The sequence below is a fragment of the Branchiostoma lanceolatum genome, chromosome 2 (assembly GCF_035083965.1).
Source record: "Branchiostoma lanceolatum isolate klBraLanc5 chromosome 2, klBraLanc5.hap2, whole genome shotgun sequence".
NCBI classification, from domain to species: Eukaryota; Metazoa; Chordata; class Leptocardii; order Amphioxiformes; family Branchiostomatidae; genus Branchiostoma; species Branchiostoma lanceolatum.
In genome coordinates, this window is record NC_089723.1 from 10,014,115 (window position 1) to 10,033,204 (window position 19,090).

A 19,090-nucleotide genomic window follows, 5' to 3' on the forward strand; every position below is an offset into this window, starting at 1 on the left:
CTAGTTTGCTTACTAGTGAGTCTATAGAAATTATTATCTCCTGAATTGAGAGCCATTGAATCCCGAGTCTGATCATTTTTCTTCTGCAAAATTGCAGATTGTTTGATTTTTCTTCTGCAATCTTGAAAATCTTTCTGCATTTTGCAGATTGTAGACGGGTATTTCGAACCCTGTTATATGTTGACAATTATGGGAAAAAAATTGCAACAGAATGTAGACAGTCATGTATACAGTGTTCGAAATACCCACCTGCAATTTGCAGAAATATTTTCAAGATTGCAGAAGAAATATTGAACAACCTGCAATTTTGCAGAATGAAAATATCAGGCTTATATAGATTCAATGGTTCTCAATTTAGCAAACTAGCGGCGCTGTACATATAAACTGAAACCTGCGCCCTGCAAACCTGACTACGCAGGTTGAATTGAAACGGTACCACCTCAGGAGGTAGCACATCGGCTTTCTAGCGAGTGCCCACAAACGCCCACTCTAATTTTTTTTCACTCAGAATATGTTCAGATTGTGCTCCCATTAATTAATCCTGAGTTTTATTTTACGAAATACACTGCGTGGGAATCCATGGCCCCGGACGTAAAAGTCCAATATGGCGGCTCATTTGCATATTTGGGACAGGTTACCAGCGGCCTCTACCCCATATGCGAGCGGCGCCATGTATTTCGTAAAATGAAGTGACTTTACAGGCGTGTACAGCACGGAAACTGAGTACAAATTCAGGGGACAACTTGTTGAACATGTTTATGGTGTTAGATTTAGTGCCTGTGTCACGATGGCCGTTATTTTGGCTGATATATTGGGCATTCGCTAAAAAGCCATTTTTTGCTGGGCATTCGCTAAAAAGCCAGGTAAGAATCTTCAAGTTCGCTTTATTTAACTTCGGATCGATGGATTGACTTCAAACTCAGGAATTAATGGGAGCACAACCACAAAAAAAAATAGATTCGTGCAGCGCGGACTTCGCCAGAGTGGGCGTTTGTGGGCATTTGCTAAAAAGCCTGTCCCAGGAGTTAGTTTCAAAAACCCTTTCTAAAACCCTTATTTGACTGGTTTAATTGCGTTAATAATAGGCTAAGATAGCTGGCTAAATTAGCTAGTTTATTTAATAGTAACTGAAATGAAATCTACTGAAATTTCCTTTGTCTGGTTCTATTTAAGAATTTAATCTTTTCTGAAAACATCTAAATCTGCATGCACCAGTTCTTCCGCGACAGGAGCCCGTGGTACTCTGTTGGGTTAAGGCGGCCCAGGAAGTATTGTTCCATACATATATGATTATGTCCTAGCTATCAATAAAAGCCTTGTTGCACTACGATGAAACTTGACACAGTTTTAGAACTACCTAAAACACATTGAATAAAGGTGACTTAAGTTTTTCTAATGCTAGCTTTTGGGTAAGAAATACACATTTTGGTTTAAAAAAACTGGGTATTGTATCGGATTATGCGCCCAGGCAGTAACACCACCTTTCATCATAATTTTTTACAAGAGAAGAGCTAACCCCATACAAATTATTTTTGTCCGAGGCTATTTTGTTTAAAATGAATGATTACATTCAATTTGTTTTTTGGGCCAAAAACATAACGCTACTCCGCGGTTAAGAAAACTTGTTTAACACAGCGGCGTAGCTTTGTAAGACTACAATGATGAAATTCAATCCCAGCCCGGTGGCCTTATGGACATGATAGATCACATGCACTGGGTTTTGATTGACGCGACGGGCGCACACATTGTCATCATGGGTCAGGGTGAAAATTTGAAAAACATCTTCTCTATTGTCTCATGAATGTGTGTTCTTAAGGCACAAGAACTATATAGTTAAGATGTAGGAGTTAGTGTAAATATGTACTCTACTGTATATATTCTTAGGTAATTACCACACTCAGGGCCACACCAGCTGCGCCACCGTGGGCCACGCCAGTGATGCCGGCGCCAATGCCACAGAGGTGGGTGCAGTTATTGCTTCATGTAAAAAAATGAGTCATTTGAAACTGAAAGGTTAATATTACCACTTTGCAATTGGCTTAATGAAGAACTCAGTAAGCAGGTTTCAGCTGTTTTGTAATGCAAGGTAAACCTAATTCTTCAATACTTGAATTTTGCGGCAAACTGGACAAAGTGGAGAGAGTTCGTTGAAGAAGAACTGATTGCAGCTGCAGGGTGTCCAGACTACTGCAGCAGCAACAAGGTTCTCCTGACAGGGCTAATTTGACCAAATTGCCAGCCCTCACATGTTGTGACCACTGTAGGGCCCCTCGGGACACAAGGCTCTGGTAGCAGGAGAATATAAATTTTATATATTATTATATGCTTTGCTTGCAATAAGATAACAATGCCATGAATCATTCATTTGCCAAGAAGATTGATATGATTTGATAAGCATTCTTGTGTGCCTGTGTGTAAGATACTCAAGAGTGCCTGGAGTGATTGTCACATTTCTTAAATGGGTCTAGGTCTTGATGATACCTGGGAATGATTAGATTCGGGGGTCCCCTAGCAACTTTCTATTCATGAAAACAGAAGGCTGGACCAGCCTTCTGTTTTCATGATTTTTTTTTCTAACATTTCTTTTTTTTTTTGAAAATAAAAATCCGTTAACCAAGAAATTAATTGGTGTGGCATTATGAAGCAGTTTACAAAAATCTTTATTTTGCATACCCTTTAACTCTTTGGCCCAGTGGTATGGTCATACCAAGATTCACCCAGAAAGGATTGATCTCTATTCGTGAATTCTGTTATCAATTATGAATGGTCTGAATCTTATAACAAAATTCAGATCATTCTGATGAAGCTATTCACAGAAATCTTGATGTTGCAATTAGTATTACCCTTTATCTCTGTAAGTCTTGTACAGTACAGTATACAAAAATTTTCTTCGAGAGATTCTTAATTGCATTGGCCCACTGACAACATTAAGTGTTGAAGTTGATAACATTTGTTTATCTTTTACATGTATGTCTAATAGAACACCAGGCTAGAGGACTTCCTGCAGACAAAACACAAACTCATCTCAATGGTGAACGAGCTGTTTGACGAATGCTCATCCGAACAAGATTTAGTCCTTAAACACCTGGACGGAGATGTTCTGTCTTCGGCCAACATGTTTGTCCTAAAGGGCGTGTGTGGAGATGTAAGTCAATTTAAGAGCTTCGCATGTATTTCTGTGTCTTAACCTACGCCTAATCTGCACCGTGCTCCATTTAGTTACTGTAGACTTATATTAAGTGACTGTGTTTTTTTCTAATTTTCTGATTATTAGGACTTTGTAGAATGCAGAAAAGAATTGATAAATTATTTCTCAACATTATTCAATGTAACCGACTTCCTGCAATCTTGTACTGGAAGTTGGCAGAATTATTCCTGGACGGCATTATTGCCCCCAAAACATACCAGGACCAACTTGACACATTCAAAAGCCTGTAGAGTGCCAAAGGAATTCTACATGTTGTATACTGTCCAAATCAAAGTATGTGTCACAATGCTCACATTGTTGTCCCATCAGGTTGAGGAGAGGTACAACTGGGCGAGGGAGAAGGCTGCGGACCTGAGAACACAGTTAACAACTCTGTGGGACAGACTGGGGATAGAGGAGGCAGAGCGAGAGGCCTTCACACGGGAAAACCAGGGCTTCAAACTCAGTGTCGTGGCAGCCGTAAGTTACCAGATTCCTCCTATAAGTGTAAGGCTATACCATCTTTAATTTTATGGATGACATCCTCTGGAGTCCCCAAAACTAATGCGAGAGGGAAAAAAAAAATCTAGCCCCCAAAAAAAGTCAGGCTATCACATGACGCCCCGCTTGAGTGGTTACGTGCCAATTAGTCCTGATCTTGGAGTTCGAAAACAACTTCGCCTGATTTGGAATTCGAAAACAACTTCATGGCACAGAAATAGGCATGTGCAGAAGGCTCATTTACGACAGAACCACGTTTTGCGGTAGTATATATAGTGACTATTACAACAAGCCGGCTCAATGCTGCCCCTTTGCGGCAATGTGAGTCTGTAAGTTTCGGAGCCTCTTCAGAGGTGATTTTTTATTTTTTATTTTTTTTAGAACAGGCGAAAATCAGTGCGCGCGCATATGTCATCCATGAAATTAAGCTAACACAAAGGGTAACACAAAAAGATGAGTTGCTCCATCACTAAATTGGTATCACTTGTCGAAATTGCCATGAACGTGGCAGATCGAATCATGAGTAGGGGTTAGGAAAATAAACCCACAACGTAGAAGTTTTTGTGATGCCTATTGTTGCTGCTGACTCAAAATGTTCTATGCACTTACATGTTATGTTTGTTGTGCAGTTACAGAAAAAGGTCAGTGATTTGACCAAACTCAAGCTACAGAACATCCATTATTTTGTGACAGGACTGAAAGATGAGGTCACCAAGCTTCACTGCGATGAGGAACAGGGTAAGTGCAAGGGTAAAAATAAGTAGATTATACTAGAGAATAACCTCTTAAGAGATGTGAGTTTGGATTTGTATGTAACAGCCATTGCCAGTGGCTTGAAGTTCAATCTTAAAATCCTTCATACATACACTTTTCTGTGTACAGGGCAGGACACAGTATGGATAGTCCTTGGCCCAAACAATTGTAACAAAAGGGGGGTTAAGTCCACTGGTGGCCCATACTCTTTCTCATAAGTGCTGCGTGCTAAAATCTAGAAAGCAGTAATGTACCATTTTTTTGAAGTCTTTCATCATACAAAATTTAGTCCTAGAAATGTCATTAAAAATTAACCGGAACAAATTTAGTTAGTGATTCTTTTCCAAAGATGTCTGTGTTTTTGTGTCAGGTGAGCAAGAAGCCAGACTCAGGGGCATCCTCAGGTCTGTGGAGCGATGGGAGGACCTCTGGAAGAAGAGGCTTGCGCTTAAGGTGAGAGAAAACAGAGATTTTTGCAGTACTGTCACACAGTGGTTTTATGCTTGCGGTTTTTGCAGTGATCACTTCCCCGGGAACTTCAAACCACCGCAAAAACGTTAACGCTAATGATCTGTTTTCCACCACAATCCTGTTTGTTTTAACCACAAATTTAAAACTACTGAACAATCCCTCTTCTTCCTACTGTAAAATTAAATCTTTGCAAAGTTATGCAGGTTCAGTATATGCAGGTGTTGGTGTTAATGGATGTTCATGTTCTAGATTACCAAACAATTGGGAACATCATGATCAGATTCTGTTTCTTTCTTTTAAACCATCGTTTTCAGGTTACAACAGAACGATCAGTGTCTAATCTGTTAATGGACATTAAATCTGGTCTGAACAGGATTTTGATCAAATGGATCCTGGTCGTTGTAATTTGTATGAAAAAGAATAAACTTTTAGCATGGAAAGCTTGAATATCTAATAGTTTTTATCTAATATCTATTACACGGCAACCAATTTGAAAGCTTCACCGTGTTGTGGTTGCAATAAAACGTAGGAGTCTTATTGGAAACATAATACGTACTAAAGGTTCATTGTATTTGTAGATAGATACCAATATTACATAAGACAGATTTACCTTTAAAGTTAGTTTTAATGTGCTTAACTTGTCTTTTTCTGTGATTGTAGACTGAAGAATCAGCATGAAATAGAATACTCTAATTGTTTTTCTGCCAGTCCTGTCAGGACAGCACAATGGGGTGTCTGCAGTTAGGTATTATGGTGAAAAGGATTTACATCATGTAAAACCATCTTGAACAGACAGTAATGTCATTAACGTTTCTTGCAGAGACGAACACAGAGCCGAGGACATCTTTTCAAAGCCATTAATGAACTGACATCGGTGGAAAAGATGTTGTCTAAGGTTAGTTTGATACCTATGAAATGAGCCATGATTGACTGCCTTACCTTTTGTACAAACATAACATGTACATGTATGTGGATTCTATGATAGTTTGATTTTTATTATTTTACCTGAGCAGTTATGTTGTGAAAGTGTTGTTTCTTTAGCAGAAATCTTTAAGTTTGTGACACTTTGAAAATCAATACAAATTAGTCATGTAATTAGTAATGCTATGTCCTCGAGTTAACTGTTCAAAGAATTGTAATGCAATGCAATGCAAGACAGCATATATATGCATATACACTGCGTCATGAGAGCTCACTGCAAAACCTGCATGCGAAGTTCAATATCAAACCACCACAAAGATTTCAAAATTTTCAGTGCTTAATCCTCATTTTTCATGCAGGTTGAGAGCGAAGTTAGAAACACCGCCTCTAGCTTCATTGTGGAAGGTTGCTCCTTGGACGAATTCTTCAAGTCACTCTGGAACGTTCAGGACAACCAAAGGGTGAGTTAAGATTTTGGCTGCATGGCTAATACAGCTCATGCAGATCAGTTTTTTCTTGGTAAAATTTCAAGTAGACTAAAAATATAAAAATTTTGCAATCATTATGACTATTCTGTGCTTCTAAATTATATAATTTAATCTAATAGAGAAGAAATTAATTTGTCCCAAAGAAAGGTACAGTAACTGTTCTTAGATAGATAAAATTGCTCTGCTTTCAGCATGATGACTGTACATGTAAGACCCCAAAGAAGAAGTCTGCTTGCGTTCATTCTTTATGCAAAATCTGCAGTACTTGTGTTACCAGGATTGAGAAGTAGGTCATAGCAAGCAAAATTTGGTTGCACGGCTCAACTCAGGGCATCCAAGGATTTTGCACGCCGTTCTTAGGCTTGCGATTGATAATCTCACAGCATTAATGGAAGAATCTGATCTGTCAGTCAAGATGTCAGTGTAGACTTACCGTTACGGCAGTTCTGATTCCTCCACAGATTTTCTCAGCAAATGACATTACATCATCATTACATATATATGTGGATCATCTTCTTACAGCACAACAACCAACAATATAACAGTATACAACATCATGTATACTTGATGATAAGTTCACTCATGTCTGGGGCAGGGCTGTCTCAAGGACCCGTCCCTCTGTCCTGAAACTTTTCATGTTGGGGCTGACAAAAATTCATTCCATCCATCCATCCCCAAAATCTAAACTTCATAACATGATGAAGCAGATGAAAATGTATTTTCTAATTTAATAACATGAGCTCTTAAAGGGGCATATTGTGACATGAACATAAAACAAAATTCTTTGTATTTTTCTACATCATTAGTTGAATCTACATTACACTGCACAGCAATATTCATCACGTAAGGATGCGACTTTGTAGTGTCGTGCGAACGTCTTGAAAAAATTATATACGCCATCCCCGCCGCCGCTTGAAATGGCCGCCATCTTGTCCAACATTCCGACGAACCACCGAACACGCGATCCAACGCCCGACGTTCTGAAGTTTGTTTACTTGTGGTGATTTTCCTGTGACGCTCGAACTCCGACCAAAACGGTAGATTCGGATTTTTCCTAGCGTTCTACGCTGGCTTATTTGCATATTGCAAGTTAATATGTAAATGGACCAGATTATACACGTTTTGCGTTTTTCGTCGTTGATTCATGCTGGAAATGTGACAAAATGACGGGAATATGTTGGAATTAAGTAACAAATAAGTTACAAATGTGAATCTAAGTGTAGATCTTTCAAATTCTTACCATTTGTAGTTTTTGCCCACCAGATTCTACAATATGCCCCTTTAAACAATGAGTGGGACAGAACAAAATGTAAAGCTGGGGACAACCCTGGTCTGTCCTGACCCTTTTGGCAAAACTCATCTCAAGCCAGTCCTTCTGTCCAATGGAGTCAAGCATTTTTCACCTGAAAATCTACTTTCTCACATTGGGAGGGTACAGTCACCTGTGATTTTCAGGATTGTGGTACAGTAATGGTGAGGACACCAGTAAAACATGTATTTGCCTTTACAGCTCTCAGACTAGCAATAATTAAGTGATCTGCTATATGTATGTATCATGTATCATATGTAAATGTGATTATGAAGGGAAAATGTTATGATTAAATCTTGATTCAACATGCATACACAGGCTGGCCGTGGACGAAAAAGGAAGAGATCGTCAACTGATGATGATGAGGTATGTAAAAGAATACTTTCAGATGAAATTCCTGCCTTGCTAGAGAGCAAGGGGTCCCGAAATTGATGAGACTTGGCAGAGCTACATGAACAGAGGCACACAGATTTTTTTTTTTAATGTCAGTAAAAAGACTGTCAGGGAGACATGTTCTAATTAATGCTGTTGAAGATATTCATCATGTAGCCCTGCCTCTCATGGGGTGAATGTCGGAACACAATTTCCTTTTTTAAGGTCTAGCATGAAGTTGACACTGAAGTACATGTAGCTGACCAAAAGGTATGATTTTAGGAGGGAGGACTTAGGGTAATTAGCTCAGTAAGTGCAATTTTATCCTGTATGTTAATATTGTGTATTAAAGAATTGCCATTTAACAGGCTTTAAATGCCCCTGGTGTATAATATAGAAAGACTTTTCCCTACACTTTTATATTCCTGTCAACATAGTAATCCTCAGAGGATCCTGTAAATGAGGCACTTGACCTCTGCTTTAACTTTTGACCTTAGAACAGCCAAGACTTTGATATATGGATCATGATTTCATTTTGACATATCGGGTTCTATTCATTTTACTCAATGTGGTCCACTTTTGTGTCCTCGCTGGTATGATAAAACAAATCAACCTTTACCACATGGAGGGGATACCCGGTCATCTTGTGATGAAATAGATATTAAGTACTAAATGGACTGGAGACTAGGATGTTTGGAGTTTCTTTTAGCACAACTAGGTAAACTCACCTGCTGACGTTTCGGTGTCTGTCAGACACCTTCTTCAGAGCTATTCTGACTGGAGTACTGCTTGACTCACCGCTATAAGTAGCCGATGTAGGTGGCGCTTTTGAGACTCCAAATATCCTATATTCTACCAACCTGATGAAATTATTTTCGGGACTGGAGACTTATGGACACTCCTGAGCAAGAATTATATTAACTATTGATTCAGAGAAATTCTTGCTCTACTGGATTTTTCCAGTCAAAAAGACTTTCCTTGTACTATATCGGTCCCTGTCAATAACCACAGTTTAAAAGATATCTTTGTTGTAACTTGTAGGACCAAGCATTTAGCCGCAATAAAGTCATGAAGTCACTCTGGCACGGTCACCCAAGCCACATGATGTACAGCAAAAGACGCAGAGTGCTAGTAAGTAAACATGTTACACCAAAGGGCAGTCATACCGGCTAATTATAGCATATGGTATATAGATAGTATATATTAGATAATTATATATCATATCATAGCATATAGATGCAGAATCTGATATTAAACCATTGGCATAGAAGCAAGAAGGATCGTATGTGAGGAAGATATTAGGCCATTGTCAGTGTACTCCAAGAACTTCAAGGATCAGTTTTGAAAAAGAAATTTAAGAATAGGTAGGACTGTAAAATTGAAAAGAACTTCAAACATATAATACCGTTACGACTTACCAAGCAAAAAAGCACCAAGGTTACAATATATAAGACTAGCTTACCTGTATATGATTTCTACATTCTGCTATGGAGTTATAGCCTCTGAGTGGTCACAATGATCTCCATTTTTCCCATGACAGCAAAAAGAAAAAGAAGAAGGCGCGTCATTCATCGCTGCAGCAGCCAAAGTTTGTCTTCAGTTTCATATCTTTAAGTGGTTATGTTAGGAAAATGATATTCTTGAGTGTAAAACATCCTATGGCAAATCTACCTGTCATTAGCGTTGAAATTTGTCTTCTAGCTATAGGTTGTGTCACAAGACCATAATTTGGCCATGAACTACATGTACCAACCTTTCAATATAAAACTGTTTACATAAGTCTTGATTTTCCATACCCTTTAACTTTAAATAGCTATAACTTTAAGTAGTTGCAAAAACAAAATATAGAGAGATTTCTGAGTGTATATTGATCCAGATCTTTTGTCTTGTAGAATGCCAGAAAACAGGTGATCAACCAGGACCTGACACCAGACTCAGACTCCCAGAGAGATGTTGTACTTGGGGAGGAGGACAACCTTCGGGCGCTGCAGACACTTCCTACCCCCACAGCAGCAGCAAAAGGTGAGCATTAAATTATATGACACTGACTTTGACCCTGTTCACACTCATTTTTTCAATATCTAAATTTAGCAAAAAAAATTGTGACAGGCTCTTGACGATGCACAGCCATCTTTTGCTATACTCTCTCTTATTTCAATTTCAACGTGTGGTTTGTAAGTTTGAAACAATTAGAAATACACCACAGCTTCCTGTTATCATAACTGTAACACCATTGTATACCATTCACCTTTTATACACTTGCCGTATTCCTTAGACCTGACACCAGACTCAGACTCCCAGAGAGATGTTGTACTTGGGGAGGAGGACAACCTTCGGGCGCTGCAGACACTTCCTACCCCCACAGCAGCAGCAAAAGGTGAGCATTAATATGACACTGACTTTGACCCTGTTCACACTCATTTTTTTCAATATCTAATTTTAGCACATGTGACAGGCTCTTGACGATGGACAGCCATCTTTTGCTCTACTGTCTCTTATTTCAATTTCAACGTGTGGTTTGTAAGTTTGAAACAATTAGAAATACACCACAGCTTCCTGTTGTCACAACTGTTAGTAAACACCATTGTATACCATTCACCTTTTATACACTTGCCGTATTCCTTAGACCTGACACCAGACTCAGACTCCCAGAGAGATGTTGTACTTGGGGAGGAGGACAACCTTCGGGCACTGCAGACACTTCCTACCTCCACAGCAGCAGCAAAAGGTGAGCATTAAATTATATGACACTGACTTTGTTGTCACTTCTCAGTCTGCAACTGGCTCATGGTACACTTGGGGTCACTGTAAGGCTTGGCTAAGAAGTCACTCCAATGTAGAGATAGATGACAAGACTTTGCTTCACATGAAGATTTAACATGGTCTTATAACAACAAGGATACAGATTAATAACCATGACACAGGCACACCAAGCCAAGCCTCAGGTACACTTTACATGTGGGCAATGTTTGGCCAGACTGGAGCGCTATAGATCACAGTGCCGTAGAATTCTGCTTCAAAGATGCCCAGTGGGCTTCAAATGTTACCACATTTTTTAAAGTTTACATCTACATGTACCTGTCAATATATTGAAAGCTAATTCAGCTGAAAGTGATATGCTTGCACTTAACAAATACAGAATTCTTTTTTTATATAACTTATAACTTCTGTCTAAGTAAAGTATGTCTTGTATTGTAAGTCTTCAAGCTTGACGGGGGCTTGTTAATGTTGCAATTATAGTCAAATTTTAAACTGAATGTTCTCAGCTTGTCTGAGTTCTTGTGTGATGTACATGGATGCTTAAACTGTATTGAGTAGGGGTGGGTACCGGTACATAAAATTCAGGTCAGGTCCAGGTCCAGAGGGTCAGGTCCAGGTCCGGACCTGTACCTGTACCTGATTATAGTAGTGTCGCAGTACATCATATTTTGGAGCGTGAGACACACGTAAAAGTTTTCAAAAGTCATGTCTGGAACGATATAATTTCTTAGGTTTGCACTTTGTGTCAAAATTATAACTATACTATTAAGAAATACCGGTCTTGTACCGGTACACGGTACCGGTACCCACCCCTAGTATTGAGTGTTTATGTTTGCTGCAAATACATCTGGTCAAATTTCTTTGAAAATATTTTATTGAAAAGTAAGAGGAGAAAACGAATGTATCATTTTTAAGGTTTCATCGTATCACTCGAGTGCAAGCCTTTGTTTCAAAGTATCATTGAGATGTGCGGCAATGAATCAGACTGACTGTTTTTTCAATGCACACTTCATGATCACACTAGGCACCACCACTACCCCTGGAGTATGAAAACTCACCTGAGATTTTAGGACAGTTTTTCTCAGAAAACAAAACCAGCAAAGACCTTGAGTTTAAAGATAGACTAAAGTGTGGAAAGATCCGGTCTCAAGAGCTGATAGCTGATAGAAGTTGTTTTCTAAGATGTTGTAGATCTAGAGTCAAGAAAGGCATCAACACCACACACTAGAACATGCATCGTACATCATGTTATGGCTTCATGATTCAAACAGGATTCTGTCCGTCCTTGGTGCTAATCTGAAAATCCTGCTGTACAAAATGTACTTGTATTTGGTACTCTGTCTGACCTGTGTACACTATAGGGATGTGTACCTACATGTAGTGTACTCAGGTCATACTGAGTACCAAATACAAGTACATTTTGTACAGCAGGGGTATTCAGATCAGCACCAAGGACAGGGGCAGAATTCCATTTGAATCATGAAGCCTTAACATTTTCCAGTACCAGGCGCTTGCCTGCTATGATTCCCATTCCCTGTTGGTGTAATTAAATTTCACTGATGACTGATTCTGAAGTGAGATTACCTGAGTTACATTCATTTGACTGTTCCTTGTTGGAAGTTGCACTGGTTGAAGCCTGTTTACAGTTCTGCATCAAACTGCCTTTCCAGAGTTGTCTTCTGAATTGCAATTGGTGCGTACCACTTTCTTGCACAGACAGGCCATCATGTTTCGTGGTTTTGTACACTTGGAAAAACTCAGTTGTTACCCAAATGATGCATTTATGGGAAGTGTGAAATGGGCTATTGTTCTGTGGGGAAAATGTTGTGAGGACGTTTGGAGTCAGTTTAGTTACTAACATCCTGACAAAAGACAGTTCAGTATAGTGATTCAAGGATCTTCACTTCCGGTGTTACAGAATATTTAGCAGTTATTATAGTCCATTGTTGCCTGGCAGAAAAAATATCAAAACGAAACAAATTGATTCTGTTGTTATTTCATGTTTAAAAATCAACCTTTTTGTATGTGATATGACAATATTGTGCAAAATTACAAGTTGGTATTTTTTCAGTTAGTCTATTCTGTAGAACTTGCCATACACCCCCCCCCCCCTACACACACACACACAGTATTAGTACCTATAATCGTATCTAACCAGTGCTAACTTTAAGAACCTCGGCTTTGGTTTGCACCTGCAAGAATCTACAGATTTTTTGCAGCGTGTCCAGTACTGGTAAGTTAATATCAATAGTCAAAATTTCAAAGTTCTGTTATTTTTCCAGTTGATGCCAATCATGTTGGAAACGGCATCTTGTTGTTGTGACAAAAGTAAACCATAACAATAGTAGTTATGTTTATACTAACACTGTTACAGTGACCTAAGACTTCTGACTTGTATCTATGAAGGATTCAATGTTCTTTAGTTGAGATTTTGGAGATTCAGCAGGAGATTTAGCTGGCATTTTGCCAGCTATTCTCTGGTGGCCATATTATATATAACATAGGGCTTGAAAAAACTTTTTGCTCTTTTCTGCAATATAGGGTTCCTAATGCTGAGCCTAATAGTGTGTCACTTAGGTGTTTGGAGATGATATATCTGTATATAATGTTGCAAGTTGAATTGATATCTTTTTCTACAAATTGGAAGCTACCTGAGTGAATATTTCGAGCCCTGCATATACTACAATGTATGTCATTACATGTTTGTGTTCCTCTAGCAATGCATATAACGTACATGTCTTCATTCTTACTAATTAAGTATTCCTTATCTTTCAAGGTCCAAGAGGAATGCCCTTGAGATGTGTCGGGCCTATATGTAGGTAGCCACCTGGAAATAGATCATCCTTGAAGCCACAGACTGTGACAGAGAGGAGTGGAAAAACGGCTTCCTGTACTACATTGTATGTTCAGCTGAGGAATGTACAAGGAGACACCTTTGCCCCAGGAAAATATAAATGACATCGCCATGATTGAAGTTCAGGTATACATCATGCACTCAATAACACTTCACATGAGTTGAAACAGGCCTAGGGGAGTAGTAAGTACAAACCACAAATCATTTAGGTGAAGGCCTAGCTCTGACCAGAATACTGTTATCTAAATTGTATGGGTACTGTGCATTAAATGTGCTAAAAATGTGTTGATCCATCAGAAAAGATCAAATTTTGCACTGTAAAAAGATGAAACATTGTACTGTAATCAATGGCATTCAGAATGTGATTGGGTTGTAATCAAATAAGGCATGAAAAGCTGCTCAGCACCATCTTTGATTTGAGATCCTCTTGAAAACATGGGCCCTCTTCATAACATACAGGAAGTTAAAGTAAACATCCTGTTTACTATTTTTCCATGTTCTTGTATTCATAACTAAAGACCACACTCAGGTAAACTGTCAAATTGTTCAAGGTGCGGCAAGTCTACATGGTTTTTCATCAGTTCTGTTGTAGCCCGGGTCTTCAATTTCTAGCTCTTGGCCTCAGCGGCAGCTGTTCGCTCAGCTTCAAAAGTTGTGACGCTGTAGGTCCGGACCTCGTTTAGCTAAAGCCCCTCCAACACAGTCAGGACTATCCCCTGACATTGCTCCTATATATACTTACTATACCACCCAACCATGGTTGGCAGTCTGGACCTGTTCTTGGCCATGCCTTTCTTTCAGGATGGCAATAACACAACCATAACTACCTAAAACCAATATCGGGAATGAGTCATAGATAGGCTGTGAAATGATTGGGAGTAAGTCAGCAGTGACCTTGGCGATATGCATATTTGACTCACAACCACCGTAAGCACAACCTCTGTTGACTTACTCCCAATGGTTTCACAACCTACATGTTTCCAGACCTCCTATCAACTCCTGAAATGCTTCATGCATTTTGAAATATTACGCTTGTCAATATATAGCCAGCCATGCAGACCATGACCTGGGGAGGGCTGGGAGGCCATGTTCAGCTTAGGCTAGATCTGTACTCTACTGGTAGGTTAAGCTGGTACATGTAGCTGACCTTATGTTGTACTGCTATTTCAGGGCTCGAAATACGTTTTAGGTCAACTTGCACTGGTGCAGATGAAAAAGAAATTACTTGCACCAAAAAGAAATTAGAAATTATTTGCACAACCATTTGCATGATCTGAGAAGCACAATGCCGGGCTTACATCCCAACATACATTGGCAGCTTTTAAAGGTCACCAATTTTGAAAGTGTGTCCCAAACTCGTAAAACGGATTGAATACAAGTTCAGATTGAAGGTGTACGAAATGTTGCTTGCTTATGTTATCTATTTGAGCACTGATTCTTCATTTGGAGTGAAAATTTATGTGATTAAAAGGGGATAAATTTCCACAGCTGGTAACTTGCGTTATTGCAGGTCTTCTTGAAATTACATGCACGGCTCCAATTTTACGTGGCAAACCTGCACATGCAAGTCGTATTTTGAGCCCTGTACTTAGTCTACTAACTAAAGGTACAGTACACAGCCATAGCCAGACTCTACCCTTCTTGTTTCTTTTATGCAGGGTGTCTCTGAAACTAAGTGCTGGCATGTAAAAGAATTTGTATATCGTGTACATAGTACATCCAACACAATAAAAGATTAACATTCCAGGGTTTGCACTATCAAGATTTGACAATATCATCCCAAGTCTTTTGTAGGGATCTCTCTTAAAGTCTAGAATATGAGCATGACTAGATTGTATTTTGAAGAGGAAAACAAAACTTGATTTGTTGATATGTGACCTTTTTGTATTATTTCTTGCTTGTTTCTTTTAACGCAGTTTGTCTTTCTTGTTCACTTGCAGTTGTACATGTACTTGAAGAGCCTTGCCACCTACATGTACTACCGTTCCCTCGCTGATGCCACATCATTTCACTTCCACATTGCATGACTGTGTATTGAATTGAAAACAGTATGTAAATCCTGGTCTATCCAGGTATCAGACTTATCAACCTAGGATTAATGTGTTAGAAAATTAATATTTTCCTAGAACAATCGTAGAGTGGAACTCGTTGCCACCAAGCACCGTTGAAGCATCATCATTAGACAGCTTTAAACAATGCATGCATGTAGATGTGCTAAGGTTAGATGTGACAGGGCATTCCACGTAATATAATCAGCTGCTGCCGCGCCATGTGCCTGCGAATCTGGTGTTTTACGCCGAAGGGCAGTTGTACTGGCTATTTAGATACAGATACAGGGGGTCCATTTTTGTAAACCTGACTACATATGCCAATATTTGATAAATACTTGATCAATATCTGTAACGGTTATTATCTATAAGTCCTATCAAAACTAGCTATTACCAGTATGCCAAATATATAGTAAATTCCTGTTTTTGCAAAATAACATGTTACATTACACCATCGGATCATTCGACGGTCTCCCGACTGTTAAGGCCTGGAAATGATTTCATCTGCTGCTCTGTTCAGACACTTTCCCTTTCAGTCCGTTTTGCCGACACCAATGTCGACTAGTCCATCCTCCGTAAGGAGGCCTCCCTTCAGGTATACAACCAACTGTAAATATGTAGCAATTATGTGTATATACAGTTATGTGTATGTCCATATGGGCCGTAGAGCCGGAAATAAACAATAAACACGTTCTGAAATCGCTTTCTGCCACGGCCTTTATTTATTTATTTAGTCACGGCCTTTAGTCATGCTTGACCTATACATTATCACCCTGCAACAACTGGGGTTTTTGAAAAGGGTGGACTGTAGTTAACTGTGTTTTGTCACATATTTTTTTCACATCTCCTTTTTTTAGTAAATGCACATGAATTGCTGGTGTCATTTCAAGAAATGGTGCATACAAAATGTACATAACCCATTTGTGAATGATAGAAATACAGTAGTAAGTGGACCTTTGGATTTCTGTATTTTTTTGGTAACTTGTTTTGTATTTTCCTCCACAGTCCCTCTGATGTTGAGGCGCTTAAAGAATACAAAAGAGTGGGATGAAGCACACGGTCCTGCCGGTAGGTTTGAGATTTTAAAACTGGACCTGAAATTCCTGTATGAAATAGCTGTACTGTTGTCTTGATTAAGCTTACACTATAGCACCAACACAATGTCATTTATTTACACGAAATCAGGACCAGACCTGTCTGTGGTACTGAAAGATGAACTGCTGTAGTCATCAGAACACTTAGGGCACCTGTTCTTATACTATTGCTCCTCTTATACGGCTCATTAGTACAAACTAATTTCGCTGTTTTAGTTCATGTTTTTAAAAGGGAATTTTTCATGTTTTTGTGTGATGAATTTAAAACCACAATAGAAATGTGATGAATTATCTGGCATTACAATTACAGCAACATGCAGAAAAGAGAGAAGGATGACTCCATACAATTTGCGCAAGAGAACTTAAAGGTACAGACATTTGGTTGTGTTATTACAAGAACAATGTTAGATACTTACGAGCTTTTCTTCTTTCCCCCATTTCATATTCCATAAATCTATACATTACTTTATTAACCTCTTGAAAATGATGCCTGACCCGTTTTGTTTTCATCACTTCAGCGCCAGTCTGCTCAGTCACACATTGAGAGGAAGAGGAAGAGCTGGGATTTATGTAGAGGCAAGCCACACAGCTGATGTACGTTTATCTTGTAAGCTGTAACCTCTTGATGTAAATCCAGACGAAACTAGAGCCTGAGTTTAAGTACACATCCCTACCCCCCATCTGTACTAAAATGATAGAACAAGACAGTTTGGAAGAAGAAGCCAACAATAGATCCATGTTGTTGTTTTTCGAACATCTGAACATCTTATTAAACCAATTGCTTTAAATTAACTGTAAAAATGACATTTAAATGATTGCTCACAAGCAAGCACAAATATTAGTTAGTACATGAACATGCAAAATACAGAAAAGAACAAAATGAGAAAGGAGAGGTACACATCTGTAGAAAGGAAACTAAAAGGCTACCAGTGCCACCTATTTCATCAGCAGCACATGGATGTGATGTGTTTGTTGGCAGCAGTGTGGATGTCTATCTGTAACCGATATGGAGAAGTATTTGGCCGACTACGCGACACACGTTATTGTATTCGCACATTATTGTATTGTTTATCGCACACTCAAACTGCATTGGTGTCCATGTGGTGAGGGCAGTTTGGGGAGGCTCCAGTGCTGCTGTTGTTGTGGTGGGGGGGCTCTCAGCGGCTGTGGGAGGGGAGACGGAGGGCGCTCTTTCACAGCGCTGGGCTGCCGCTGTGTCTCCTGAGCATCTCGGACAGATGGATCCAGTCATGCAGCTTGAGGCCGGTGGTTTAGGGAGAGGAAGGTGTTTCAGGGAGAGGGAGGAATGGCTTTGTTTTTTGTTGGCAGTAACAAATGAGTCTCATCATTTGGGAGCTGTACTTGGGGTGTGCTGTGGGGGTGGGGATTGAGCTGTGGTGGATTCATCACCACTTTGATTTCTGCTTTGAATGTCCACATCATGAAGAAAATCATTGCTATCGAATCACTAACCAACGTAACATCCCAATTACTATGAATTTGCCGTCCATTCTGACTGATTCCTCAGGAGCTTAATGTCTCCCAACAAGGTCAAAGTAACCCAAAGTCCCTTGAAAGGTTTGATTTGACATTTTCATTCTAGATATACAGCAACCAAGCATGAAACCAAAATCAACAAGTATATATATGGTATACAAGCAGCACAATAAGATTGCAATGTGCCATTGTAGAAATCTTAGGAATCAAGGAATTTACAGGATGAATTCTTGAACCTTTAAGAGAACTTTGCAAATAGCGAAAGAGTAAGTCCACGAACATATAAAGGAGACTTCATAACAATGTTAGGGGCCCCCAAGGAATTTTGTTGGGGGCCCCTTGAAAACCATGAATCCATGTTTGGTGTGTGTGTTTGGGTGTTGAGAAGGCAGTGGACAGTTGGCATTGCCGTGGCCCCCCTTGCAATTTTTGCTGGTGACAGGGGGGCCGCAACTCCCCCCTCCCCCGACACACAAAATACATTGGGGGGGGGGGGGCTAATGCTGCACCAAGGTTGCATTGCACACAAGAAATATCTTGGGGGGGGGGGGGAGAGCAAAGAAATTGTCACGGCCCCCTCTTTGCAGTTTTCGCTGGTGATGGGGGGGGGAGGAGAGCTAGGAGCAAAGAAGCAGACAGGTTGCATTGTGGGCACCCTGATAGGCTCACTCACAGACAAAAAAATTTCATCAGATGGAGACTAACCGAAAAAATGCATATTCAAATTATGTCTTCATTGGTTTAATCAACAAAGAACAATTACCATGATCAGATTTCTTGATATAAATGTCTCATATGAAACTTATATACAATCATTGATAATAGAAAAGACAGC

General features: G+C 39.5%; 1 protein-coding gene across 1 annotated transcript; it reads left to right on the forward strand.

The window, feature by feature from the left end:
* The first annotated feature begins 1,858 nt into the window (after positions 1-1,858).
* On the forward strand, positions 1,859-18,688 carry LOC136426821 (protein regulator of cytokinesis 1-like). The gene is made up of 17 exons (XM_066415542.1): positions 1,859-1,961; positions 2,981-3,145; positions 3,518-3,667; positions 4,318-4,426; positions 4,812-4,894; positions 5,733-5,807; positions 6,193-6,294; positions 7,949-7,996; positions 9,044-9,133; positions 9,543-9,590; positions 9,895-10,024; positions 10,278-10,379; positions 10,629-10,730; positions 13,539-13,742; positions 15,557-16,732; positions 17,069-17,126; positions 17,277-18,688. Exons 2-14 carry the CDS (start codon positions 3,029-3,031, stop codon positions 13,583-13,585), a joined length of 1,203 nt encoding a protein of 400 aa, XP_066271639.1. The 5' UTR covers positions 1,859-1,961; positions 2,981-3,028; the 3' UTR covers positions 13,586-13,742; positions 15,557-16,732; positions 17,069-17,126; positions 17,277-18,688.
* Positions 18,689-19,090: the final 402 nt, after the last annotated feature.